The sequence below is a fragment of the Rattus norvegicus genome, chromosome 2 (genome assembly GCF_036323735.1).
Source record: "Rattus norvegicus strain BN/NHsdMcwi chromosome 2, GRCr8, whole genome shotgun sequence".
Lineage (NCBI taxonomy): Eukaryota > Metazoa > Chordata > Mammalia > Rodentia > Muridae > Rattus > Rattus norvegicus.
The window spans coordinates 17,565,151-17,592,857 of record NC_086020.1 but is presented as its reverse complement, the minus strand read 5'-3'; the positions used below and the strand labels follow the sequence as shown (position 1 = coordinate 17,592,857).

Sequence of the window (27,707 nt, the reverse complement as noted above, 5' to 3'; positions counted from 1 at the left end):
AAAAATGTTTTTATGAAGGCCTAGATCCATAAAACATTTCATTGCATTACTCAAGAGATATTGTGTATAGGGAAAGATGTTAAGTAATCAAGGTCTATTGCCCTTTGCTGAGAATCAAACTATAGAATATTGGGATCTCCCTAGCCTACATATAAGGATGAATACTGCCATAAAAGTAAATTGACTGTCCTCACAGCTTCAATCGAGTTAGCTGTGGTTACAAAATCAAAACAAAAAACAAAACAAAACCAGCTCCTTGGCTTTGTCCTCAGTGCAATTCCCATTATTGATCATTGGCTGCACTATGATTCATCTCTGTTCTTAATTTATAAAGTGAAAGGGCTACAGATAGGTTAATGAAAATACGGACTTTGGAAAACAGGGAAAGATCCAGTTTAAGGCATTTTAGTTTGTCCTTGCTGATTGTATGTGAGCCTATCTACCATTTTTTTGACCTGACATGCTCCTCCCGTTTTCTACCATTTACTTTAAAAGAAATCTGACTTGCCCTCAGTTTTGTATTTTAGTGACATGCTTATTATTAGTCTCTTAAATTGGAATGGGAAACTTGTTACTTACCTTTGTAGACCCTGTAGTAACTAGGTGGTCAGTGATAAGAGAAATAAAATCTCTCAAACTTATTTTTAATGGGACTGGGTAGGAAATTTTCAGAGAAACATATGGCCCTTGCTCTGATGTCAATCTTTTCAGTGATCTGAAAGAAAGACAGACACTGCAAGCATCTCCAGTTGTGTCTATTGTCTAGCATGTTGTTGAACTACACTTAGGCACATAAGTGTTCGATTTTACTCTACTTTTATAAAGCCTTACTTTATAAATTTTATTCCAAAAGAAAACAGACAAGAAACTCAAGCCATAAAAATAATTGGAGATGAACATATTTAGACTAAACATCACCATTTAAAAACATAATTAAAATGCTACCTACCCTCCTGGGAAATGTATCTTGGAATATGTAAAGGGTAGATTTAGATTCAAGATAGGTGAGTTTCTCAGAATTTCTTCAAGAAAATTTTCCAGAAAAGTAAAAATAAAATAAAAAAACACTGGTCTCATATACACATATCTATCTGCAACTTGGTCTTAACTGTAATTCCTACTATTAGTATATACAGCAAGTACATATTGGTATGTCAGGCACGCTGTGAATGATCTTATCAGGAGCAGGCATTATTGTCTTCTCCAATCGCTATTTGGGAAAATAGCACATTGAGGTATATAATTAACTAAATTTTTAATTTTATTTCATTTTTAATTTTAGAGTCTAATTTATCTAGAAATTCCTAGTCAATATAATGCCTATTTTTAATTTAATGGTAAAATTGACTATACTATTTGTTATGAGTTATAGGTCGTAATTTTAAGATTTTAAACTATATTCAAAAATTCTATTTTATTTAAACGCATATGCCAGTAACTGTTTGGAATAAAATTTAGCACCTAGGTACTAAGTGCCCAGTACCTTCTACAGCTTAGTAGCGATTCAGAAATAGAGAAACATTTGAGAAGCACCTGAAGAGTTTCTGGAGAATGAAACCTGTTTCTTTAGCATTTTTAGTGTTTACCTACTGCTGTATTTTGTTTCTCTGGTACAGGTCTTCTAAATGGAAAGGTTTATTATATTTTGTCTAGAAAAATATAAGGAAGTGTACCATAGTTTGACTTTGGCCACCACAGGAAGGTGTGGTTTGCTACTAACCCTAGTGGGTCATGAATATTCTAACTAGGTGGCAGTATAAAACAATCACAGAGGAAATATATATAAGAATTAGAAAAGTTTAATATATTTTGATGTTTTCACATTGCACTATTTTGACAAAAGTAAAATGTCAGACATGCTTCCTACTTCCGTCGGTCAGTAAGTACTGCTGCAGTCATTTACACTGGTTAGAGAGCATCTACCAGGTCATCGTCCGTCCACTCCTCCTAAAGGGAAAAAACATGTGGTGAGGGTAACACTGAAGAACAATAGAGCCATTTGTTCTTTTCTTCCCTTTAAGAAAATGTGGATTGACAACAGTCTATTATAGATCTGTTTGTCTCTGAGATGGTTTTCTACTATGGCTGCAGCCACCTGTGGTGTTGCTGTATCTCAAGTGCTGAAGTACAGGTATGTGCTAAGTCCTGCCTGCACTTCACTGTGACAATGACATGGAGGCCGCTGCCCGCTCTGTGAAGAAGTATACGAAGGCTATCCTTTTGCCTGTGCTTGTTTATCTTTGACTTCTTAAGAGACAGTTTTTAAAACTGGGGTAAGGCAAGGGAAGGATTCTTATAGAACAGATAAAATTTGGCAAACCACACCTTCTATCATAGGAAGTTACTTCAATCAAGTAGCTTACTTTAGAAGTGGTTCACTGTCATGTAAAAATAGACCATGTAGAGGCTCCCTGTGAGCACCATGTAACAAGCAGCTGCCTCTTGCTCCTACCACCTTGTAGGAAGCCCTCTTCATGCCTTCTCCTGCCATGGATTCTTATCCCCCTGAACTGTTACCCAAAATAAATCTTCCCCTTAACGATATCTTTAAAATTCAGATTGTGCATAAACAGGTAAGTAAAAAATTATTTCAAATTTCAGACGTACTTGTAGTCCTAGTATTCAGAGGGCTGAGGCTTACTTACTTCTCTTAAGAACTGGGAGTTCATGACCAACTAGAGCTACAAAGCAGACACTGTTTCAAACATTCTCAGCCCCATCTGTCTATAATGCTTATAATCGTTCAGAACAGTACATGTTAACTTAGTTCATGCCAGAAAACAAAAATGATAAGTTTATCTAGGGGAAAACACACCTCTTCCTGTTTGGGTTTCTTTGATACATAGTCATCGTCTTCGTAGCCTTTCCTCTTCTTTCTATAAATAAGCAGTTATTGATTAGCAAAACTGATACTTGCAACAAAATTAATTATAACCCAATGTGGTAGCCTACAGCTACAAAGACAGCACTCAGACTGAGGTAACAGGATTACCTTCACTTCAGACTAGCATGAGTTAACAGGAGTGAGACCCTATCTTCAAAAACAAAATACATTTTTACTGAAGAACAGGCACTAGATAGCTCAACTCCAAACAGACAAAAATCAGTGTACTCAACTTTTTTTTAAAAGTTTGATTTAGATGCTAACATTAACAAACTTTGTACCAGTGACATAATTGAACTCAATGGCTTTATGAACATAACTTCTGTGTCATGCCTACTTACGTAACCATATTAAGTGCAAGGTCAGAAGAATGACATCGCTCCAACTTCTGTTTCAGAATAGCAACTTCTTCAGATCTGGGTGGCTCATACTTTTTTACTAGATTTCTCATGCCTACACGGGGATACAAACGTATTTAATAAAAACTCTTCTGCCAGATGTTGTGGCACATGCCTCCATCTCTGCACTCAGGAGTCACAAGCAAGTGGAACTGAGTTTGAGGCCAGCCATGTCTAGGGTAAGTTCCAGGAAAGCCAGGGCTACACAGACAAATCCTGTTTTAAAAAACAAAACACAACCCAAAAAGTCTGCTTGTATTAAAGAAAGCATAATAATCTAACTTGCTTCAGGAAAGAGAAGACATTGATGACAACAAATATTCTTACTAGGATTTGTATTCTGTATTAAAATCAAGCAGCAGCAGCCTTTAAAGTTCAAACAGTGAGTATCTGCTGTTTATGTTATACTATATATAGCATAAACATAAGCATGCTGTATATAATACTGGTAGTAATTTTTTATAAGTACCTTCATGTATACATTTTTCTCAATTTAAGGCTTTTGAAATAATCCCTATGTGATTTAGTAAATATTCTTTATTCTCTACTAACAACCATACACAGTAACAATCTATACTATAGATGTTGTTCCAAAAATATACCCTCTTATTTACCATATAAAAATATATATATAACAAGAAAAGAATGCTTTCCTTAACAAAAGTTAAAAACAAACTAGATAAGTAAAGATAAGATTACATAAAATACTTTCTATCTTGTTATTTAATATAATAAACCAAAAATCTCAAGATTAGAAACCTGTCTGGGGACTTACTGTGTGGTCATGTGCTTTCAGACTGAAATTGGTATTTGTGATTCAACATCTTTAGGTCAATATCTTTTTTTCAATAAGAATACCTTCATATTATTAAAACTGAATATTTTCTGAAGTGTTCTTGTTTCATAAGAAATCAATAATTAAGCTGTAAGCTTCAGATAAGCAGTGTGTTTTCTTAATGGTTCCTTCTACTACCAAATTGTTAGAAAGTACTATGATCAAATCACAATTAGCTTTGGAAGTGAACCCTCTAGTGGTAAATACAAAGACCTACAGTTTATAGGGAAAAAAAAACAAAAACAAAAAACCCTCCATTATGCTTAGAGGAAATCCAAAATTACTTCAAGCAAAAAAATCACTTCAAGGCATGAAACTACATGACTAGAATGTCAGCTTTTAAAATAAACATTAAAGTATATGCCCTAAACAAAGGTCTGCAAGCCAGTATTTTAATTGGTTTGCTTTACCTCTAAAGTACATTTCAATACCTGTGAACATAACTGCCAAGACAAGAAGAACTGAGCATGGTGACATATCCCTACAATCTTTACACTCAGAAACTGAGGAAAGACACTTCAAGTTTAAGTCTAGCCTGGGCTACATTTCTAGATTCTCAAAAACACAAATTAGTGATATATATGCCATATATGTGTATTATGTTTATACGTACGTAGGTATGTGTGTACATATGTTACATACACACATACATTTAATACATAAATGCATGTATTAATTAAGCAGAAATTCTAATCAGAATTTCTAAAGAGGATTTCTCAATTCTAGCACCAAGGGGTTTTGGTAAGCCTGTTATCAAAGTCTTTTAATTTCTAAGGCTCCTATTAAAATCATTACTAATTTGGTGTTTTAAAGCAACCAACTGTATACTCTCACCCTTCAGAGTCCAGAAATCTGAAACCTTTTTTCCTTGGGCCAAAAATCACAGTATTGGCAAATTTTGTCTGAAGGCTCTAATGTAATGGCTTTTTGACACATCACTCCAACTTTAAAGATATGCACATTTTTTGTCTAAACACTGTTTTTATGACCGTCTCCAACATATCTCTACCTTCTGTTCATGAGGACCCTGTGAAAACATGCAATTTTTTTTTAATTTCTTATTGAATATTTTCTTTACTTACATTTCAAATGTTATCTCATTTCCCGATTTCCCCTCTGGAACCCCCCATCCCTTCCTCCCTTCTGCCTCTATGAGTGTCCCCCCCAACCCCCACCCCATCTTCCTGACCTGGCCTTCCCCTACACGGGGGCATTGAGCCTTCACAGGACCAAGGGCCTCTCCTCTCATTGATGTCAGATAAGGCCATCCTCTGCTACATATGTGGCTGGAGCTAAGGCTCCCTCCATGTGTACAATTTTGGTTGGCACTTCTTCCTATGGGGTTGAAAGTCCCTTCAGCTCCATTAGTCCTTTTTCTAACTCCTCCATTGGGGGCCCCGTTTTCAGTCCAATGGTTGGTGGAGAACATCTGACTCTGTATTTGTTAGGCTCTGGCAGGAGTCAGCTATATCAGGCTCCCGTCAGCATGAACTTCTTGGTATCTACAATATTGTCTAGGTTTGGTGACAGAATATAGGATGGATCCCCTGGTGGGGCAGTCTCTGGATGACCTTTCCCTCAGTCTCTATTCTATACTTTGTCTCTGTATTTTCTCCTGTGAATATTTTATTCTCCTTTCTAAGAGGGACTGAAGCATACACTCTTTGGTCTTTTGGTCTTTGTTGAGCTTCATGTGGTCTGTGGATTATATCTGGGTATTCCAAGCTTTTGGGCTAATATCAGTGAGTGCATACCATGTGTGTTCTTTTGTGACTGGGTTACCTCACTCAGGATAATATTTTCTAGTTTCATGCATTTGCCTAAGAATTTCATGAAGTCATTGTTTTTAATAGATGAATAGTACTCCATTGTGTATATGTACCCATTCTTCTGTTGAAGGACATCTGGGCTGTTAAAACATGTACTTTTCACTTCACTAACTCACGTTACCATCAGCACCTTCTGATGAACTAACCTGCACAATACCGCCTTTTACAGTCTCATTTAACAGGTACAGGTTCCACAGGTAGGACATGGACCTCCTTTAAGGGGGCATTTTTTTTTTTTTTACTAACTTGAGTATTTCTTATTTACATTTCGAATGTTATTCCCTTTCCCGGTTTCCGGGCAAACATCTAAGGGGGCATTTTTAAGCAGCATTCTTCATGGTTTTTTGGTTTGGATGATTTGGGTTTTTGGTGCTAGAGTTTAAACAAGAATTGAAATGAGCTAGACAAGGGCTTTACTACCTAGTCCCAACCCAGACCCAGATGTTGATCTCCAAGCTGTAATAATAGTCAATGTGTCTTCTGAAATTGGCACCTCTCCTTTACCAACCCCCACATGACAAATTACTAGCTTTGTACTGATAACAAAATGAACAGGACATGGAAGGTATTAACTAGCTAAAATTATTTATAAAACAAATGCTCCAAATGCAAACCTTTGCTTGAAATTAGTTCTCTTGATTCTAAGTGTCAACCATCTATTTGTGGATACTTTTAAAAAAAAAAATCTGTTCTGACTTAGCCCTTTGTAAATCTGATATCCATATTCTCTTTTTACAAATAAAAGTATTTCCTTTCACATACCTTTTATTTATTCTCGGCAATGAATCTTCAATGCATTTTGACACAATAATTCAATAAAAATAAATTTAAATACCAGTCTACCACAGCACATTAAATACCAAAATATTTATTCAGTAAGCAGCTTTGTTAATAGCACTTACTTTTCATTATATCCAGTAGCTGTGACAGGCAAGTTCTGTTTTCTTTCAGCATTAGACTCTCTGATAAATAGCTGAAGTAAAAAAAATTTTTTTTAACTCATTGAAAGCACATTGCACACTGAAAAGACAGGCATAAATTATTTACATCAATGTTTATTTTATCAAGGACAGTTTTTAAATTACTTATTTAAAACTAGTATATACTATTTGAAACCTCCACAGTACTAAAACCTATTACAGCCTGAAAAACTTAGTACCACTTCTGCCAGTTTAAGAGACATGTACTGTTCAAAGTTTATATTTTACTATATATAACTTTTCAGAGATAAAAGTACTAACAGCCAATATTTATCATTTTACAATAAATGTTTGCTATAGATATGGCCCAACTACAAGCCTACCTAACTTTATGTGATTTATGAAAGTCTGCGCTATAGATGGATTTAACTAAGCTCAAAGGTAGAAGATAAGGACTATGCACCAGTCAGCTCTCTCCCGTCTGTAACAATGTCATTGTACCTATAGCTATACATGAGAAAGCAATCTACCAACACAGGATCACCTCCTGCTTTATAAATCTATCTTTATGAAGTCCAAAGCAACTCAGGTCTTTCAAAAATAAATATATAAAGAAAACTTTCTTCCAGCTAAATTACTTATAAAGAAGGCAAAGAGTTTTACAAACTGTTGTTATTTTTAAACTACCTAGATTAAGCAATATGACAAAACTTTGATAACTACGTTACATATTAACTAGTTTCCTTATTCCCCTCTTGTTACCCATCTGCAATTCTCCTGAAGTTTTTTTTTTCTTTCATTTTTAAATCACTGTTTTTGAAAGAGGATCTTATGTAGCCCATTTACAGCTCAGCATAGCTCAGGATGCCCTTTAACTCCTGACACTCCTGTTTCCATTCCCCATGTGCCCTTAGACTCTACACCTAACCTCCAGACAAGTCAGTTATTCACATGGTTATCTTTTCTATAGCTCAGTGTTTCAGTCTTGTATTTCTTAGGTGTGGTATTAAATAAATAAAATTCGATGTAAATCACAATAGGGTTAAATCTACCTAATGGGTATTGTGTTTGTACAGGATAGGTATACTAGGGCTAGAGAAATGTCTCAGTGATACACGAACATACTTTTCTTGCAGAAGACCCAAGTTTGGTTCCCAGGACCCATATCTGGCAGCTCCTAACCACCTGTCAGGAGGCATCTAGGAGAGGCTAAGGCTAGCAGGTAACTTTCTTGGAGGTGGCCCACCAGTTTTGCATGGCTTAAGATGGGAAAACTCTGAGAGGCAGGCAAGGTCCCAAGAGATCTGCATCTCAGGATTGCTTAGGCAGTCGATATGCCTTTTCCTATTACAGTTTAATGATCCCTGGGCATTAGCCCATCCTATTGGACAGATTTCATGCAAATCAACATAAAGATGAACTTTCATGAATTAAGTTTAGATAAATTAATGATTTTATAGAATTCCTGATTTGATTCAAATAATTTATGAAGAAAGTTTTTAGAGATAGTTTTGTTTTGTCAGAAGAATATATTATAAAGTTAGAATCAAAAATAGAATGTGTCCATTCCTCATTAAATAGTAAAAGCTGCATAATAGAGTCTACAATGAGATTTCACAATTATACTAAGAAGAGAAATAGGCTTGGGACAGATTTGTGATCAAGGAAAAATATTCATTCTAGGTCAGATCCAGGATAAAGCCACAGATGTGCACCAAGATAAAACAAGACCATGAGAAACTGTTACTTTGAACTTATATGAAACACTGCTGTCCTCTGTAACTCCCCTTTTGTGTAGCATTTTATCTATGAGGTAATTTTCTAAGGAACTTTTGTCTAAGAAGGTACAAAAAAGCCAGAGAGAAGCAATGCAGTGTGGCATTTGGGGTTCAGCTCCTTCCATCCAAATGTAAATAAGTATGTCTGTCTATGTGTATATACATCCATATGTAGGTATATGTATGTAAGTATGCATGACATTTGCAGAGCTGATAAGACAGGTGGTCAGGCTGGACTAGAGTGTGTGTGTGTGTGTGTGTATGAATGTGTATGTGTGTGTACATATTGCCGTGTGGTCAGCAATATTGGTACTTCTGTATGTAGTAATAATAAATATTCCCAGTGAGGAAGGACAAAAACTAAATCACATCTGTTTGATGCCATCTTATTGTATTTTGAAATTTTTAAGTGTATAAAATAGTTTTAAGTTTAGAAAATTTTACTTTCCTTAGCTAATTATAAAGATGAAACAAAAGAATCTCATCATAATAGAAATTGAATATGAATAATAAATAGTATAAATTGGAAAGCAACTGGAGTATTACAATTATTTCTAATTGTCCATTCTTCCAGCTCCATAATAATATACCTATAGCACTGTTACAAGTGTAAGAATTAGTATGTGCATAAGATAACATTAAAATATCAAGTGGAATTAACTCACATTAAGTACTCATGTAATGTCTGCATCTATGTGTGTCTATGTACTGGCTATTATTATTTATGGCTGAACTACAATTTTCATATGGATATACCTTAAAGCATTGCTTCTATAAATCATTACTGAAAGTGTTACATATGCTTTTCAACATATGATACAATAAATCAGATTTGCTGCATTAACACTGCCTTGTAAATCTGTCATATACTGGTAGCTATAATTGTCTTCCAAAAGTACATGTCACACTTCCAGATAAGTCAAAATAGTATTCTCCTAGCTCAACAATACTAGATTAAATGCTTTCTTTAAAGGCAATTTCCTTATTCAACCACAAAACCAGATATATATTTTATACACACAGAAACATTGTTTAATGAAACTTAGTTAAAAATTCAGACTTTACTAAAAAGTAAAACTTGAATTGGAACTAAGGTAAGACAAATTAATACCTTTCCATAGTAATTCCAGCCCTAGAGGCACTTGATAAAATGGCAGTCAGGGCAATTTGTGAGGGTGTGTACAAAAGATAAGCATCTGTCAATGCAATTCTACTAAGAAAATCATCAGCCGTTTTCCTCAAAATCTCTGGATTCTCCAACATGGGGTATCGAGTCTAGAAAGAAAGTTTATAGATGTTACTATTTCTGAGAATTTATTGGATAGCCATACTATTAAAAACTACAGTAGCTAGTAAGTACTTAATAAATAATGATTTTTAAAAAGTAACTCCTTTCCTATGTTCCAAAAATGAATCTTTCAATGTTAAATTGTTTGGTATGTACTAATAGAACATTACTAAATTATAGTCATCAAATTCTGAGTGTTTTTACTGATAGGACTTTCAAACTTTTTTGGAATACAACCATGATAATATACTTATAACGGAAAAAAAACCAGAAGCATATGCTTTAGCACAATAATACTTAACATTATTCTCAGTTTAGTACTTTCTCAGTTAGAAAGGGAAATTTCTAAGATTCTACTGGATTCAAGGCAAAGCCAAGATGTATTAGATATATACTCTCTGGTAAAGACTGAAAGGCCACATTAGGAATTGTATTAAATCACTGTTAAAGTTTAGTTTTTCTAATTATATTATTGAGAGAGAAAGTAAAGGGAAATGAGTGCTGAACCAATTAGCCTTCTCAGATATCTACAGAAATACTTTTAGACTAAGCTCAAGAATTCTGGAAAACCTTATGCAGTCTATCAGTTCCTTTCCTTAAGTTTCAATCCCTTAGACTGACAGATACTTACTGTCAAATTGTAAACTAGTAAGACAATCTATAAATATTCTGAAACAAAATATCAGATTCAACTGTAGAGTTCCACATAGGCCTAGTCATTGTCCCCAAATATCTAACCTCTGAAATGATAAATGTAGTCACTCCCCACTTTCTCGGGATTTTGCTTAATTTTTTCATGAGGTTCTTGTAAATCTTAGAGCTCTGGATTTGAATTCTTCTACCTGATCTGACTTACTAGAATCTTCAACAATTTCTTTGCTGCATTTTTAGGTATACATACATACATACATACATACATACATACATACGTATGTATGTATGTATATATATATAAATGTATATGTATATGTCTGTCTGTGAATGTGTGTAATATGTGCATAGTGCCAACAGAGACAGAAAGGGGTGTTACTTCTCCTGAAGCTGGAGTTTACAGGCAGTTCTGAACTACCAGATGTTGGTGAACTTAGGTCCTCTGGAACAAAGCAAGCATTCTTTAACTAATTAGCAATCTCTCCAGCCTCAATTTCAACAGTATCTGAGTCTAATTTCTATACTTTTGATTTCTGGGCATTGACAGAAAAATCTACAGAAGAGGTCTTGGGATCCTAATATCAATTCAAATTCACTAACCTTGGCATGTCTCTCAGCCTAACAATCACGTTTTCCTAGAAAATTTCTTCTTTGAGTAAGCTTCAAAAGAATATCATTCTATGGAAAATTATCTCTGCACTTAATAAGGATTAGAACTATTCCTATCAAATCCTCAGATACAATAGTATTTTCACCCAGACTCTCTCTCTCGAATCAACACAAGATCTTCTCTAAGACCAGTTGTACCATTTCAAACCACATGCTAACCCCTTTATATTGTTGGAGAGAATCTCCAGCTGTTAGACAGTCTCTACTTCCCTTTAACTTTTCTTATGACTAGCTCATTGGATCAGTACTTAGTATGTCAATCTCTTCTAGAAAACTAAACACATCTACATCCAGCATTTCCTCCATCTTACCTCTTTCCAATTCGCAGAAAAAACTGTTTAATCTAAGTTATGTATACGAGTTCTGTCCTACAAAACAATTTTTCTATCAGTAATGAATAGAGGAATGAGTTATACAAGGTTCTAAAGCAGCTGAACATTTCCCATCATTCAGTTATTTCACAAGCATCACAAATATAATTTTTCAGCAATGCTTGAGTAATCAAGTCTATGGTCTTGTGTCAGAATAAGACATAAGTATGTATATTGCAGAAATTTCAAAATATGATAAACTATGCAACTGCTTATGTTCTTGCTACACTATGTAACTTTAATTTATGTTAGAATATATGTTTTGTACTTACTAGCAAAAAGTTAATTTTTATCTTAGAGTATGTTTCTTCTACTTAGTAACAAAAATGTTAATTATAAAACACTTCAGACACATCCACAAGAATAACAGAAGCCATTGTTATGAGAGCTCCATGCACAGTAACACCTAGCTAAGGGCAATATGTAAGGGGGAAGAGTATAATATTGGGAACACAATAACAAATTCACCTAGTGTCTCAGAATATATCCAGTAATTAAGGAACATACTTTTTTTAATTTATAAGAAACATACTTGTTTCTCTCCCTCCTTCCCTTTACCTGGACAGGATCTTACTATGTAACCAAGTTAACAGGAGTTCTAGGGCTCTCCTTCCTTTATAGTTTTAAAATTTTTATTTCCTTTGTTTTTATGCATGTTGATGTGTATCTGTTTTTCCTGTACATATGTCTATGCACTACATGCATGCCTAGTAATCAAGAGGGACAGAAGAGGGAATTGGATTCCTGGGAACTGGAATTGCAGGCAATTATGAGCTACAGTGCGGGTGCTGGGAATTAAACCCTGCTCATTTAGAAGAGTAGCAGTACTCTAAACTGGTGCATCATCTCTACAGCCTGTTGTCTTTTAATTTATTCCCCTAAAGCCACCAATCTGTTTTATTTTCCTTCCACACTTCAAAGACAAATGTCAATAAAATCATGAATGACCTTTCTGGCACCGAATTTAGCAAACATTAGCAGCCTCCATTATCTTTTCCTAATCCAAGCAGAATTGGAAAGATGTTCTCCTTACTTACTAGAGTACTCTATCTACTTCCCTTTATTTTTTTCCAACAATCCTACAACTCTGGATACATTTTACTCCCATTATAAGCTTCTTCATTTTTCAACTACCGTTTAAACATTTATGACCAAAGCCCTCGCTGTTACCCTGCTGTTACCCCTTTGTCCATTGTGATCCACTCTCTTCATAATGCAAGACACATTCAGATGTCTAATCTCATCTGATGGTATAATGCCTATTTTGATTGTCAACTTGACTACATCTGAAATTATCTAGAACCCCAAATGGCTGGATGACCCTGTCAGGGATTTTGTTTAAAACACACCTTTAATCCAGATCTTTTGAGGTGTTAAGACTCATCTTTAATTTGGGTCACACCTTCTGTTGGAAGCCTATATAAAGGACATGGCAGAAGGCGGCCCTTCTTTTTGCTTGCTTGCTCTTGCCTTGCTAGCAAGTCCATTCCTTCTCTGGTATTAGCACTTCCTTCTTTGGCATTCTAGTGTATACTGAAGACCAGTTGAGATATCCAGCCTCATAGACTTAACTACTGGACAGTGGATAGGATCTTGTGTTCATAGGCAGTCACTATTTGATTAACTTGACCACATCCTAATAAATTCTTCTCTCTCTTTCTCTCTCTCTCTCTCTCTCTCTCTCTCTCTCTCTCTCTCTCTCTCACACACACACACACAGACACAGAGACACACACAGACAGACAGACACACACGCACACACACACACACACACACTAATACTCTAGAGAAACCTGACTAGTATAGACACCAACTAACCTGTGAGGTGCCAACAGGCCATTTTTTCACATTGTGAACCCAATCATGCCAGTTCTATAGACAAGGCTTTCATGGTCTTTTTCCTTTGTAAACATCTTCAACACTATTTACCTAGTCTAGATACCTGCCTTTAATTCAAGCCAAAACACTCTTCCCCTCCATCCCCTGACTCTTCCTGAGTGCTTGACTAGGAAAGTCTTTGGGTGGGGTGTTCTTTCCTCACCTAATTCTACTCTTGATTTGAATTTCACTTCAACAGTGTTTTCCTTGCTTTTCAATCTGCCATCTTCTAATAGAATATTTTGATTTCCCTATATAAAATTTACCACATTAATAGTTATCTAAGGTCCATGAAAGTTGTCATGTTCCTGTCTTGTTTCTAGGTTGCACCCCAAAAACATAATGCTTAGCATAAATAGCTGCTTACCTGAGAATAACCAGCTCTTGACTTTTCTTTGACTTAGTCTACTCAACAACTTAAATTGACTACATCAATATTAACATATGCATTAATATGTGGTACATACAAATACATAGACTGAATTCTACACGTAAAATATACACATGCACATATTTGTATTACAAGCTTTGTGATCTACTGACACTACAGTGCCAGGCTAGTCTCAAACTCCTAGGTACAGAGTGATCCTCCCACCTAAACTTCCTGAGCCCCTGACCATACAGGTGTCACCAATTTACTTATAATTTTGGCGATTATATTTGTGAACTGAGTTCATAAAACATTTACAATAAGATTAATTTATCTTTTGGTTTAATATTAAGAATTTTTTGAGGCACTATAAGTCACTAGGCCTAGATCTATGACAATATATACCAGTTATAAGAACATTACTATAATCTGATAATCTACTATAGGTTACTAAACAAGAAACCTGGGAATTCTTACCCAATAATCTTAAGAAACAAACTTTCCGGGTAGACTCTAATGCACACTGAAGTTTGAAAACTATTACCCTAGAAAAGCCAGCGAAGATTCTTGGGGTGCACCTGTGTTATAGCAGTTAGGATACTACTGGTTAGAAAGCTTTCGATTCTTTTTAGCAAACAGTAATAAAGGAGTACCTCTATCAGCTGTTTCATGCCAGTACATTTACCTTTATATCAATGAGGAAGCCTTCAAATGGTCTATATGGATTGTGGACAATGAGGTGAAAATTAAGTTGTTGTATAAGTAGTAGTTCATATTCCAAAATCTGTTCCAGTGCCTTCTCCTGTCCAAGAGGACTCTCTCGAAGGTTCCCAACAAACTGAGGACTAGACACATTGAATTCATCTACTTTGCAGGCCAAAAATGCACAAGTAAGCCTACATAAAAAAATAAAGGATGGCAGAAATACCTAATTATTACTTAAAGTGCTTTGTAAACTGCATAATATTCATATGTGACTATGCTAGATACTGCAGGAAATTAAATGAATTAAATTAAAAAATAAAACAGAAGTTAAAAAATGTTCCTCTTTAAACTTTGTTAGGCTTAGGAGAAACTATATAGTTAGGTTGAGCCATCATTTACTACTGCTACAGCATTAACCATTAACACATAGCATCTATAATCCAACCACAAACTTGGAAAACATAATAAGTAGTGTGTATCAAGAAATATAAATGGAAGATTTAATTTAACGGAATAGAACACATGCATATACCTTATAACCATACAAGACAGGTAATAGTAACTAATACTCTAGACAGTCAGCAGCAGCAGCCTCAAGTCATTGTGAGGATGTGATTACTGCTTGCAAGCAAACATGGAATTCTCCTGAGTACTAAGTTAAGTTCATCGAGAACTAGTGTAAGAAAGCTACTGCTGTCACCCTTTAGTATCTGAAGCCAGAATAAAGCCCTGAGCTTGACTGCTGAGAAGGGAATGGTGACAAATAAATAAACAGACAGACAAACAGAAGGATAAATGGCAGCAAACAGTTTGGTGAGTCCTATATTAACTGTGTTCTCATACATGATGATAAGCATGATGCTTAGCAAAGAGAGGAAACAACATATACTTCTGCTTAGCCAAAATGAATATGAAGTTACAAGATGCACAAACTGAATGGAAATGGAGAGAAAGCAATTACCTCAAATGATTCTTAGCCTAAGCAATTGGCAGAATAAAGGTGCCACTGATAGCGGAACTAATAGGATTATTAGTGGAAAGAGAACTAGGTGAGTGGTGGACAAGCTGCAGTTCAGAGGCCATTAGCTATACAGAACATAACAGTAACTAAGAAGGCCTTATATCCAAATAGAAAAAAAATTCAGGTCTAAATTGTTCCTAATTAAAATTGTCAGTTATCTGTCATATACAGCTCACAGATAAAGGTCCACACATTATAAACATCTTCAATAAAAACAAAGCAAAACAAAACAAAAACAAATTTATACTCACATTATTATCCGAGGGTGATATTCCATTACTGAGTTATTAAGATAAAAACGCTTGAAATACATACAAGCTGTACCCTAAGATTAAAAATAAAAATATAAACATTTATAAAAGCAGTATCTACTTCTGTTACATGTTAAATTTGGAAAAAAAAACTTATTCATGCACAGGTTTCCTTAAAAATGTTTTCCACATCGCCGGTATGTCTGAATTTTCCCTTAATCACAATGAATTCTGATAAAGTACAACAAAAAGTGTTGAGTGTTTTGGCTTCCTTTTCTACCCTCCTTATGCTCAGGGAGTGACTGTTCCACCAGGCCACTCCCAAGACCCTTGAATCCTTGGATAAAGGACACACAGACAGCTTTGTCACCTTAACTTGCCTTTAAGCACAACTGCTGGGCACAAATACCTCCCACCTGGAAATGTGTGCCCTTACCAATTTACTATCTTTGTCTCTCCTTCTGCCCTAAACCTAGTGGCTTGTTGCAATTAGCCCCTGCCAAGCATCTTTGGCCACCAGCCAGTAACAGAGGCTGCAGGCCCTAGATGCCCTGAGGTCTTAGTCTTACATGGTTGCTGTGTGCATTTTCCTCCAAAGCATGGCAGAAAAGTTCCTTCTTTTCTTCCCTGCATCTCCATCCTCTTGGGACCCAGAACTCACCTGTACCTTCCACCCAGCTTATTGACAAATCAAGAACCAATTAGGGAGAACCTCCCCTTAGGGGAAAAAAAAAACCACACACACACACACAATCAAAGAGCCTGTATTATTTTTTAGGTATCTGTCCCCAGCCTATGTGGAGTAATCCTTTCTGTAGTCAACTAAATTTAAAAATATATGTATCTGTGTATTAATTTTTGAATTCAGGACAAAATGAATACTTATACTCAAGAAAATTTTAAGGACTAAAATACCAATGATCACAGGTTAGCCAATTTTGGAAAAATGCGAATGGATAACATAATTGGAGCAAAAAGCTTTTTCTCTGTTAGCTCCAAATCTTCATTGTGATGAACCATGATGACTACTGTCAAACTGTACACCTCACAATTGCCTGAATACTTCCCATCCGATAATTCCACTGTGCGAAGCACAGCAGTATCAATCTATCCCAATCCTTATAATACAGTAGTAACATACTGCTATCTTCACAGAAAATGAAATAGCATGATTAATCCTATTTATTCACACATTTATCAAGGGTGACAGGCTATATTCAACTAAGAACTATCTATCTTGACCTACTGAGTAGTAAAATAACCACTTATTTATTTGATAACAGGAAAAGTCCTCCATTTAAATGCTTCAAGAGTTGTTGTCAACTTAAACAATTAACAAAAAAATAATCACTGTGTCCATTCATAAAACTCACTGAAAGATTGCTTGACCCAAAGAAATAATTTAATACTACTAGATCATTTTACAGTTTCTGTAATGAAAAAGATAAAACCCAATTTCATCACAGAAACTAATCTGTTACTGTTTATGACTGTTACCTCTCTCAGATAAGTCTACAACTTTACAATGAACCATAAATACTTATGGATTTAGTATTTTCAATGTTCTTCCATTTTTTCTATTATAAAAATAGAGGAGCCTAGATAGTTTTTTTTTTAATTGGGTCATAAATCATTTGTTTTGAAACTTTAAAAACAGCTGTTTTGGTCAGCGTTTCCATTCCTGCCAAAACATCATGACCAAGAAGCAAGTTGGGGAGGAAAGGGTTTATTCAGCTTACACTTCCACATTGCTGCCAAAGGAATTCAGGTCTGGAACTGAAGCAGGTCAGAAGCAGTAGCTGATGCAGAGGCCAGGGCTGGAATGTTACTGACTGACTTGCTTCCCCTGGCTTGCTCAGCTTGCTTTCTTAATAGAAACCCATACTACTAGCCCAGGGATGATGCCACCTACAATGGGCCCACCCACCCTTGATCACTAATTGAGAAAATGCCTTACAGCTGGATTAGATGGAGGCATTTCCTCAAGGGAAGCTCCTTTCTCTGTGATAACTCTAGCTTGTTGACTCATAAAACCAGCCTGTACTTTCATATTTAACCTTTACAGCCAACAAGCCATAAGAGTCATAAACAAGGTAAAAGTGTTTTGGACTCCCTTAACACCATCTTTTTTCTTTGTTGTTTAGCTTGTAACACAGGTTACCTATTCCTCTCACCAATGCCCACCTCAGTAGAAAACACAGCACTAAGAACCACATGAACTAATCCCTTTAAGACTGGGATATACTCAGTAGTGTGCCTGCCAAGCATGGATGCAGCTCTGTGTTTGATCCTGTGCACTAATTAAAACTAGAAGTGCAGTGCCAACAATCCCAGTGAGGTTTAGGCACTAGGACCAGAAGTTCAAGGTCACCCCCTGGAATATAACAAACTCAAGGCCAACATAACTTGTTCAAGACCATTTCAAAACAAAACAAAGTCACCAAGAAAACAGTAACAATATCACCTCTAATATACTCTTATTAAAGTTTTAAAAGATCTTATGGCAAGAGTAGCAGCTGGAATATAAATCAATGAGCATTTCAAATAGGAACTAAGTTTAGCAGTGTTGAAAAACTGCAAGTTTATATTCTAATCTCAATTCTACTGTTTTCTAGTAAAGAATATGAGAAGAAAAATGAGGATGTCACAACATGTAAGCACACTATAAAATGAAACTGGAGATGTCCTGACTTATAAAATGTACAAACTGTGAATAGGCACCTAAAAATCTTACAAGATTATTTTTCTCACATTCATTATACTGATAACATGTATGAAAATACCGGTATTTAAAAAAATTTGATTCATATACAACTTTCACTGAAGCATGTTGTGGTGGCTAAAGAACATTAAATTCATGCTTTGATATAGGGAACTAAGCATGTGGGCAGAAACCACATTTCTCAGTTAACACAGTCATTCCAGACTCACTTTTCAGCCCAAGATCCATGGAGCGGCCATGTGTTCCCCACAGTTCCAGCTCATTCCATCCAGAAGCAGAGGACTACTAGATTAGGCACTCCAAGAGTCACCAGATCATCTAAGATTCTAGTTATGACAAGAGAGCCCCTTTCGGATGAGATGGACTGTACTGGGCCACACTATGAGAATAAACAAACTACTAGATTTTTTTTTCTATTATAATTTGCTAAATAGTTTGGGTCCTATTTAGTCTATAGTTAGGACTCTAACCTCAAAGATAACTCTTAACATAAATACAATTTGGCTACTTGCAAAGAGTATTTTCCTTCTGTAGGCTGCCACTTTGTACTATTGATGGTGTCCTTATCCTTGCAAAAGCTTTTCTGTTTCATCAAGTTCCATTTAGTAACTGTTGCTCTTAGTGCCTAAGCTATTGGTGTTCTGTTCAGGAATTTATCTCCTGTGCCAATGAGTTCAAGCAGTTTCTTACTTTCTTTAGTCCATCTGGACATGAGTTTTGTGCAGGGTGATAGTTATGTGTCTATTTGCAGACATCCAGTTAGACTGGCACCATTTGTTGAAGATCCTTTTTTCCCTCATTTTGGCTTTTTTTGTCTAATATCAAGTGTCCATAGGTGTGTGGGTGTTTTCAAGGTCTTTGATTCTATTCCCCTGATCAACCTGTGTGTTTTAATTCCAGTACCATGCAGTTTTTATTACTACTGCTGTGTAGTGCAGCTTGAAATCAAGGATGGTGATACCTCCAGAAGTTCTTTTATTGTACAGGACTGTCCAACAGACGACTAATATCCAAAATATATAAAGAACCCAATAAACCAATTAAAAATGGGGTACAGAGCTAAACAAAATTCTCAACAAAGGAATCTCAAATGGCTGAGAAGCACCGAAGAAATGTTCAACATCCTTAGCTCCACTTTGGAAATCAGTTTGGCAGTTTCTCAGAAAATTAGGAATAGATCTTAAGTCCCAGCTAAACCACTTCTGGGCATATACCAAAAAGATGCTCCACTGTTCTACAGGGACACACGCTCAACTGTGTTCATGGCATCTTTTTTTATGATAGCCAGAAACTGGAAACAACCCAATGTCCCTCAATGGAAGAATGAATTTAAAAAATGTGGTATATCTACAGAATGGAATACTATTCAGCTATTAAAAACAAACACATCATGAAATTGGAGGGAAATAGACAGAACTTGAGACTATCACCTAGGGAAGGCTTGGGGAGTCTCTGGGGGTGACTCTAGCTGAGATTCCTATGACCAGGGGATATAGAGACTGAAATATCCACCTCCTGTAGCTAGCCAGGACTGCCAGTGAAAGGAGGAGGACATCAACCCATCCATCCACAAACCCATCAACCCAAAATTTGTCCAGCCTGTAAGATAAGATTGAAGATGGAGCAGAGACTAGAGAGAAAGGTCAACCAGTGACTGGCTCAACTTGAGACCCAGCCCATGGGAAAGAGACAACTGACGCTATTACTGAAACGCTGCTGTGCCTCCAGACAGGAGTTTACATAACAGTCTCCTGAGACGCCTCATCTAGGCCCAGATGGAAACAGACGCGGAGACCCAGAGACAAACATCAAGAACTTGGGGAGTTTTGTGGAAGACTGGGGGACAGACTTGAGCAAGCCAGAGGAGTCAAGGACACCAGAAAAGGACTTATAGAGCCAACTAACCTGGGTCCATGGGGGCTCACAGAGACTGAATCACCAACCAAAGAGGGCTGGATCTAGGACCCCCTCCATATTTGTAGCACATGTGCAGCTTGATCTTCATATGGGTCCCTAACAATTGGCGTAGGGGCTGTCTCTAACTCTGTTGCCTGCCATCGGATCCTCTTTCCCAAATTGAATGACTTGAATGTTGGGCCTCAGTGGAAGAGAAGATGCTTCTGGGAGTAGATCTAGGGTGGTACCCAAAGGGGGAAGGGCTTCCCTTCTCTGAGATTTGCAAAGGGTGAGAAGAGGTGGTAGTGGTAGTGGTGGTATGATTGGAATGTAATGTGAAAAATAAAATTATCGGGGGTGGGGGGTGGGGAGGAAGGGTGAAGAGTAAGAGTTCAGTTCTCTCAAGCTAGCTAACAAGCATATTCTTCTTTACAACTACTTACCACAACAGACCGTGGCATAGCTGGTTTAAACACTGAACAAAATTCCAACAATCTTTTTTCATAGTATTTGCAAAGTGTCATTTCTTCATGAGGCTCAAGAAACAACGGATCATTTGGAAGAACCTTTAGACAGAGCAAACAATTCAATGTAAGTTCAGTGCATTAATTGTACAACTGTCTTCTCTGTCTTGCTTAAATCTGACTCATACCATCAACAAAAAACAGACCTTACATTTTTTTCTCTTTGTAAGTTTGCTAGGCATTAAGCAAAATATCTAGGAAAATAATACACAAAATCAATAAACGGAATCTAGGTCTTCATTTCACAAGTTCTCAAACTGTCAATTTGGACATTTTTAAACAATCATGACAGAGTATGCCAATATACTCCCAGGTTTGAAACCACTATTTGTAAGTTAAAAAGAAGATACATATTTTCACTTGTTGGAAATCTCCCAAAGTAGTTTTCTCAGCCAATCAATGTGTCACCCAAATTAAACCATCATCATCATCATCATCAACAACAACAACCACCACCACCTCAATTCATTGGCCACCTTCTTGTTTTGGGAATACAAATCTTATTTGCCTGAGTTACCTCAGGGCAGTACAATAAAAATGAGTGGGAAACTTGAAGGAAGACCAGTACCATAGAACAAGCCATACTCAACTGGCTTCCTTGTGCAACATTCTGAGTTCAGGTTGTTTCTGGAAAGCAGATCCAACAAGCCATCATTTTCCCATTTGAAGTCTTTGGAAAGTCCCCTTCAGTTCTGGCATGAGCTTCATCCTCCTTACACTTCCACTTACAAGTTGCTTGCCCATGTTCTTCAACCACTGCCACAGAGGTACAGCTTCACCCACGAATGACCACGAGCACTCCACATACTTTCCTTCGAGTCTGACTCACAACTAGACACCAACGGCTGTTTCTGCCCTCCCTCCTGCCAACTATAGATAATGGTTTGTCCTGACATCCCGAAAGACCAGTGACCAGTTCGAGTCCCGCACTAAAATCCGCACTCTATCAAGGCTTTCGCTATTCCCTAGGATGTTACTCGCCCGGGACTTGACTGTCGCGTCAGTCACTGTCTGCACTGACACGGCCAGGTGAGCGGTTTACAAGCTTCCAGCCGGCAGGCAAAGCGAGACTTCAGGAGGGTCCCCAGGTTCAGGGTGGGCACAGGGGCTGGCTCGCGGGGACCTCACCTTCCCGTTAGCCACAGCTTTGCACTTGAATTTGCGGTTGGCGTCGGCCCGCAGACGCGCCAGTTGCTCCTCGCTAGCGAAGGTCCAGTGCCGCTTCTGGCTGCTGTTGTGGTACATGCTGTAGCCCTCACGGGCCGCAGGGCCGAGACAGAAACAGCGACACTCCGGGAGACAGCAGCCACGAGCGACTGCCAACGCGAGAACCCTCGGCCCAGACCGCAGGCGCGCGCGTGACGTCACGGTCACGTGCCTGCGTCTGCCCGGGGCCTTTCCGGAACCCTAGGGAGGGATTCCGCGACGTGGGAGGGCGGAGCCTCGGGGCTCCCAGGCTTGGGGAGGAGTCTGACGGACGTGGCCTGGTAGCGTCAGAAGTGGGTGCGGCTGCAGTGATCCTGGTTCCCGAGGACTCGTGAGCACTAGGGACTTCAGGACCTGTGGAGAGAGGGACTTGATTGGAAAATGGAAGTGCTGGATGCGAATTCAAGCTACAGCTAATGCAACCTTTCTCCAGAGGTTTTTAATCTTCCCAGTATTCCCATCTCCGAAGACAAAGTGGATGCTAGTTTTACAATTCTGTTTTATTGGACACCGCCAAGATGTAAATTATTACCTGGAAATTTTTCAGTGCTTTTTTTTTTTTTGTAAACAAACACAAATGTCTTTGTGCAGTCTTAAATTGTCCTATGTATTGTTTGTAGACAGACTCTTAAGTATTTTGAGTGCCAATATAATTTATAATCTGAGTATTGCAATCACAGATCTGGCTTTGCAGAGCATGGTCTCCAAAGAAAGGTTTTACATACTTTACTAAAGTTACCAGCAAGAGCACACACATAGATAGTACTAGGATTTCCTTTCTTGCTTTGAGGAAATATCCCATTTCTTAAAGTCTTATCCTAAAATCTCTAGGATAAGGAGAAAATTAAAAGAATTCAAGATTATGTGCTCTTAACAGGAAAGGGAGAAAAGAGGACCAGAAGAATAAGGATCAATTTTACTTACATAACTTGAAGTAAGTTTTGCATATCTTTGTGTATATGGTATGCATGTTGTAATGACTATTCCTGGTTATCAACTTGACTATATCCGAAATGAACCACAACCCAGAATTGGAGGGCTCACCTGTGACCCTGTCTTGAGGCTGGAAGACACAAGATTCCAACCTGGATCTTGGCATAGAGATCTTGAAGCACAGTGGCTATGACAAGGTTAGGCCCAGGCAAGGAAGTATGCATACTCCTTTAATCCCAGGAGACTGGGGCAAGGAGATCTCTGAGTTCAAAGTCAGCCTGAGACAAAAATAGGTCCCAGATCCAGGCATGGTGGTACATGCCTTCTGGGCCACACACCTGCTGGAGGCCTACATAAGGACTTTGGAAGAAGGAAGATTCATTCTTCTCGCCTGCTTGCATTTACTTGCCAGCACATCCGTTGGAACCTTCTATGGAAAACCAACTGAAACAACTAGCCTGGAGGGACTGAGCAACTACCAGATTCTTGGACTTCCCATTCACTGCTGACCATTGTTGGGGTAGCTGCACTACAGACTGATAAGTCATCACAATAAATTTTCTCAATATAGAAAGACATTTCGTAAGTTCAGTGACTCTAGAGAACCCTAAGACACATGTATACATGTGTAACAGGCGTGTAAAAGGCCAAAGTCGATGTTAGGTATCTTCTTCAATCTCTCTGCATTGTATTGATTGAAGCATCACCTTTCAAACATACCATAGCTCCACAGGTCCTGCTAGGCTAGCTACATATCCCCTTCTCTGCATTCAGAGTGGTGGGCAAGGTTACATTGGCCAACAAGCAAACTAGATTTTCACTTGAGTTGTATGCATCCCAACTCTGTTCCTTGCCTTTGAGAAGCAAATGCTTAATCCACTGGACCAACCCCTTTCCCCCAATTTAGAGTATTTTAAGTCAACTCTTGTATACATTTTCTTAACTTACCACCTTTATTTCTCAAACAAATAGTTTCTGATTTTGGTGACACACAACAAAGGGAAGTTATAGAAAAAACAATAAAGCCAGGAGTGGTGGTGAATGCCTGTAATCACAGCACTGAGGAGTCTGGCAGGAGGATTAAGAATTAAAGGCCACCGAGTGGGGAATTTCAGGGCACCTAGGCTACACGATACTCTTATCTAAGCCTTTGTTTTTAAAAGAAAGAGTGGATTACATTTAAGCCCACAGAAATAATATTCTTTGAAGTATGACATGTTCTGTATTCCTTTAGCTACTGGTATGGGTTTCTAACATTTTTTTTTATTAACTTGAGTATTTCTTATATACATTTCGAGTGTTATTCCCTTTCCCAGTTTCCGGGCAAACATCCCCCTCCCCCCTCCCCTTTCTTATCGGTGTTCCCCTCCCCACCCTCCCCCCATTGTCCCCCTCCCCCCAACAGTCTAGTTCACTGGGGGTTCAGTCTTAGCAGGACCCAGGGCTTCCCCTTCCACTGGTGCTCTTACTAGGATATTCATTGCTACCTATGAGGTCAGAGTCCAGGGTCAGTCCATGTATAGTCTTTAGGTAGTGGCTTAGTCCCTGGAAGCTCTGGTTGCTTGGCATTGTTGTACATATGGGGTCTCGAGCCCCTTCAAGCTCTTCCAGTTCTTTCTCTGATTCCTTCAACGGGGGTCCTATTCTCAGTTCAGTGGTTTGCTGCTGGTATTCGCCTCTGTATTTGCTGTATTCTGGCTGTGTCTCTCAGGAGCGATCTACATCCAGCTCCTGTCGGTCTGCACTTCTTTGCTTCATCCATCTTGTCTAATTGGATGGCTGTATATGCATGGGCCACATGTGGGGCAGACTCTGAATGGGTGTTCATTCAGTCTCTGTTTTAATCTTTGCCTCTCTCTTCCCTGCCAAGGGTATTCTTGTTCCCCTTTTAAAGAAGGAGTGAAGCATTCACATTTTGATCATCTGTCTTGAGTTTCATTTGTTCTAGGCATTTAGGGTAATTCAAGCATTTGGGCTAATAGCCACTTATCAGTGAGTGCATACCATGTATGTCTTTCTGTGTTTGGGTTAGCTCACTCAGGATGATATTTTCCAGTTCCAGCCATTTGCCTACGAATTTCATAAAGTCGTTGTTTTTGATAGCTGAGTAATATTCCATTGTGTAGATGTACCACATTTTCTGTATCCATTCCTCTGTTGAAGGGCATCTGGGTTCTTTCCAGCTTCTGGCTATTATAAATAAGGCTGCAATGAACATAGTGGAGCATGTGTCTTTTTTATATGTTGGGGCATCTTTTGGGTATATGCCCAAGAGAGGTATAGCTGGATCCTCAGGCAGTTCAATGTCCAATTTTCTGAGGATCCTCCAGACTGATTTCCAGAATGGTTGTACCAGTTTGCAATCCCACCAACAATGGAGGAGTGTTCCTCTTTCTCCAAATCCTCGCCAGCATCTGTTGTCCCCTGAGTTTTTGATCTTAGCCATTCTCACTGGTGTGAGGTGAAATCTCAGGGTTGTTTTGATTTGCATTTCCCTTATGACTAAAGATGTTGAACATTTCTTTAGGTGTTTCTCAGCCATTCGGCATTCCTCAGCTGTGAATTCTTTGTTTAGCTCTGAGCCCCATTTTTTAATAGGGTTATTTGTTTCCCTGTGGTCTAACTTCTTGAGTTCTTTGTATATTTTGGATATAAGGCCTCTATCTGTTGTAGGATTAGTAAAGATCTTTTCCCAATCTGTTGGTTGCCGTTTTGTCCTAACCACAGTGTCCTTTGCCTTACAGAAGCTTTGCAGTTTTATGAGATCCCATTTGTCAATTCTTGATCTTAGAGCGTAAGCCATTGGTGTTTTGTTCAGGAAATTTTTTCCAGTGCCCATGTGTTCCAGATGCTTCCCTAGTTTTTCTTCTATTAGTTTGAGTGTGTCTGCTTTGATGTGGAGGTCCTTGATCCACTTGGACTTAAGCTTTGTACAGGGTGATAAGCATGGATCGATCTGCATTCTTCTACATGTTGACCTCCAGTTGAACCAGCACCATTTGCTGAAAATGCTATCTTTTTTCCATTGGATGGTTTTGGCTCCTTTGTCAAAAATCAAGTGACCATATGTGTGTGGGTTCATTTCTGGGTCTTCAATTCTATTCCATTGGTCTATCTGTCTGTCTCTGTACCAATACCATGCAGTTTTTATCACTATTGCTCTGTAATACTGCTTGAGTTCAGGGATAGTGATTCCCCCTGAAGTCCTTTCATTGTTGAGGATAGCTTTAGCTATCCTGGGTTTTTTGTTATTCCAGATGAATTTGCAAATTGTTCTGTCTAACTCTTTGAAGAATTGGATTGGTATTTTGATGGGGATTGCATTGAATCTGTAGATTGCTTTTGGTAAAATGGCCATTTTTACTATATTAATCCTGCCAATCCATGAGCATGGGAGATCTTTCCATCTTCCGAGGTCTTCTTCAATTTCCTTCTTCAGTGTCTTGAAGTTCTTATTGTACAGATCTTTTACTTGCTTTGTTAAAGTCACTCCGAGGTACTTTATATTATTTGGGTCTATTATGAAGGGTGTCGTTTCCCTAATTTCTTTCTCGGCTTGTTTCTCTTTTGTATAGAGGAAGGCAACTGATTTATTTGAGTTAATTTTATACCCAGCCACTTTGCTGAAGTTGTTTATCAGCTTTAGTAGTTCTCTGGTGGAACTTTTGGGATCACTTAAATATACTATCATATCATCTGCAAATAGTGATATTTTGACTTCTTCTTTTCCGATCTGTATCCCCTTGACATCCTTTTGTTGTCTGATTGCTCTGGCTAGAACTTCAAGAACTATATTGAATAAGTAGGGAGAGAGTGGGCAGCCTTGTCTAGTCCCTGATTTTAGTGGGATTGCTTCAAGTTTCTCTCCATTTAGTTTAATGTTAGCAACTGGTTTGCTGTATATGGCTTTTACCATGTTCAGGTATGGGCCTTGAATTCCTATTCTTTCCAGGACTTTTATCATGAAGGGGTGTTGAATTTTGTCAAATGCTTTCTCAGCATCTAATGAAATGATCATGTGGTTTTCTTCTTTCAGTTTGTTTATATAATGGATCACGTTGATGGTTTTCTGTATATTAAACCATCCCTGCATGCCTGGGATGAAGCCTACTTGATCATGGTGGATGATTGTTTTGATGTGCTCTTGGATTCGGTTTGCCAGAATTTTGTTGAGTATTTTTGCGTCGATATTCATAAGGGAAATTGGTCTGAAGTTCTCTTTCTTTGTTGTGTCTTTGTGTGGTTTAGGTATAAGAGTAATTGTGGCTTTGTAGAAGGTATTCGCGGTAGTGATCCATCTGTTTCAATTTTGTGGAATAGTTTGGATAATATTGGTATGAGGTCTTCTATGAAGGTTTGATAGAATTCTGCACTAAACCCGTCTGGACCTGGGCTCTTTTTGGTTGGGAGACCTTTAATGACTGCTTCTATTTCCTTAGGAGTTATGGGGTTGTTTAACTGGTTTATCTGTTCCTGATTTAACTTCGGTACCTGGTATCTGTCTAGGAAATTGTCCATTTCCTGAAGATTTTCAAGTTTTGTTGAATATAGGTTTTTGTAGTAAGATCTGATGATTTT

The 27,707-nt window shown here is 37.8% G+C and overlaps 1 protein-coding gene across 2 annotated transcripts; it reads right to left on the bottom strand.

Moving 5' to 3' along the window:
• Positions 1-1,779: 1,779 nt before the first annotated feature.
• On the bottom strand, positions 1,780-22,409 carry Ccnh (cyclin H). Of its 2 annotated transcripts, NM_052981.4 has the most exons (9): positions 22,119-22,364; positions 20,910-21,032; positions 15,849-15,922; positions 14,557-14,767; positions 9,756-9,919; positions 6,849-6,919; positions 3,226-3,337; positions 2,816-2,876; positions 1,780-1,947 (listed from the first exon to the last, which is right to left on the bottom strand). In NM_052981.4, the coding sequence occupies exons 1-9, from the start codon at positions 22,233-22,235 to the stop codon at positions 1,909-1,911; spliced, it is 972 nt and encodes a 323-aa protein (NP_443213.3). In that variant the 5' UTR covers positions 22,236-22,364; the 3' UTR covers positions 1,780-1,908. The 2 variants fall into 2 exon arrangements, with proteins under 2 accessions (NP_443213.3, XP_038959193.1); XM_039103265.2 differs by lacking the exons at positions 1,780-1,947; positions 2,816-2,876; positions 3,226-3,337 and adding an exon at positions 3,344-5,144 and having other exon boundaries at positions 22,119-22,409.
• Between the last annotated feature and the right edge of the window lie 5,298 nt (positions 22,410-27,707).

Coding starts and splice junctions, on each gene's coding strand:
- Ccnh (NM_052981.4), bottom strand. CDS start 22,235: ATGTACCACAACAGCAGCCAGAAGCGGCACTGGACCTTCGCTAGCGAG. Junction 9,920..14,556: donor GCTTCCTCATTGATATAAAG/GTAAATGTACTG, acceptor CTTTCTTTCTAG/ACTCGATACCCCATGTTGGA. Junction 2,877..3,225: donor CTTGCACTTAATATGGTTAC/GTAAGTAGGCAT, acceptor GCTTATTTATAG/AAAGAAGAGGAAAGGCTACG.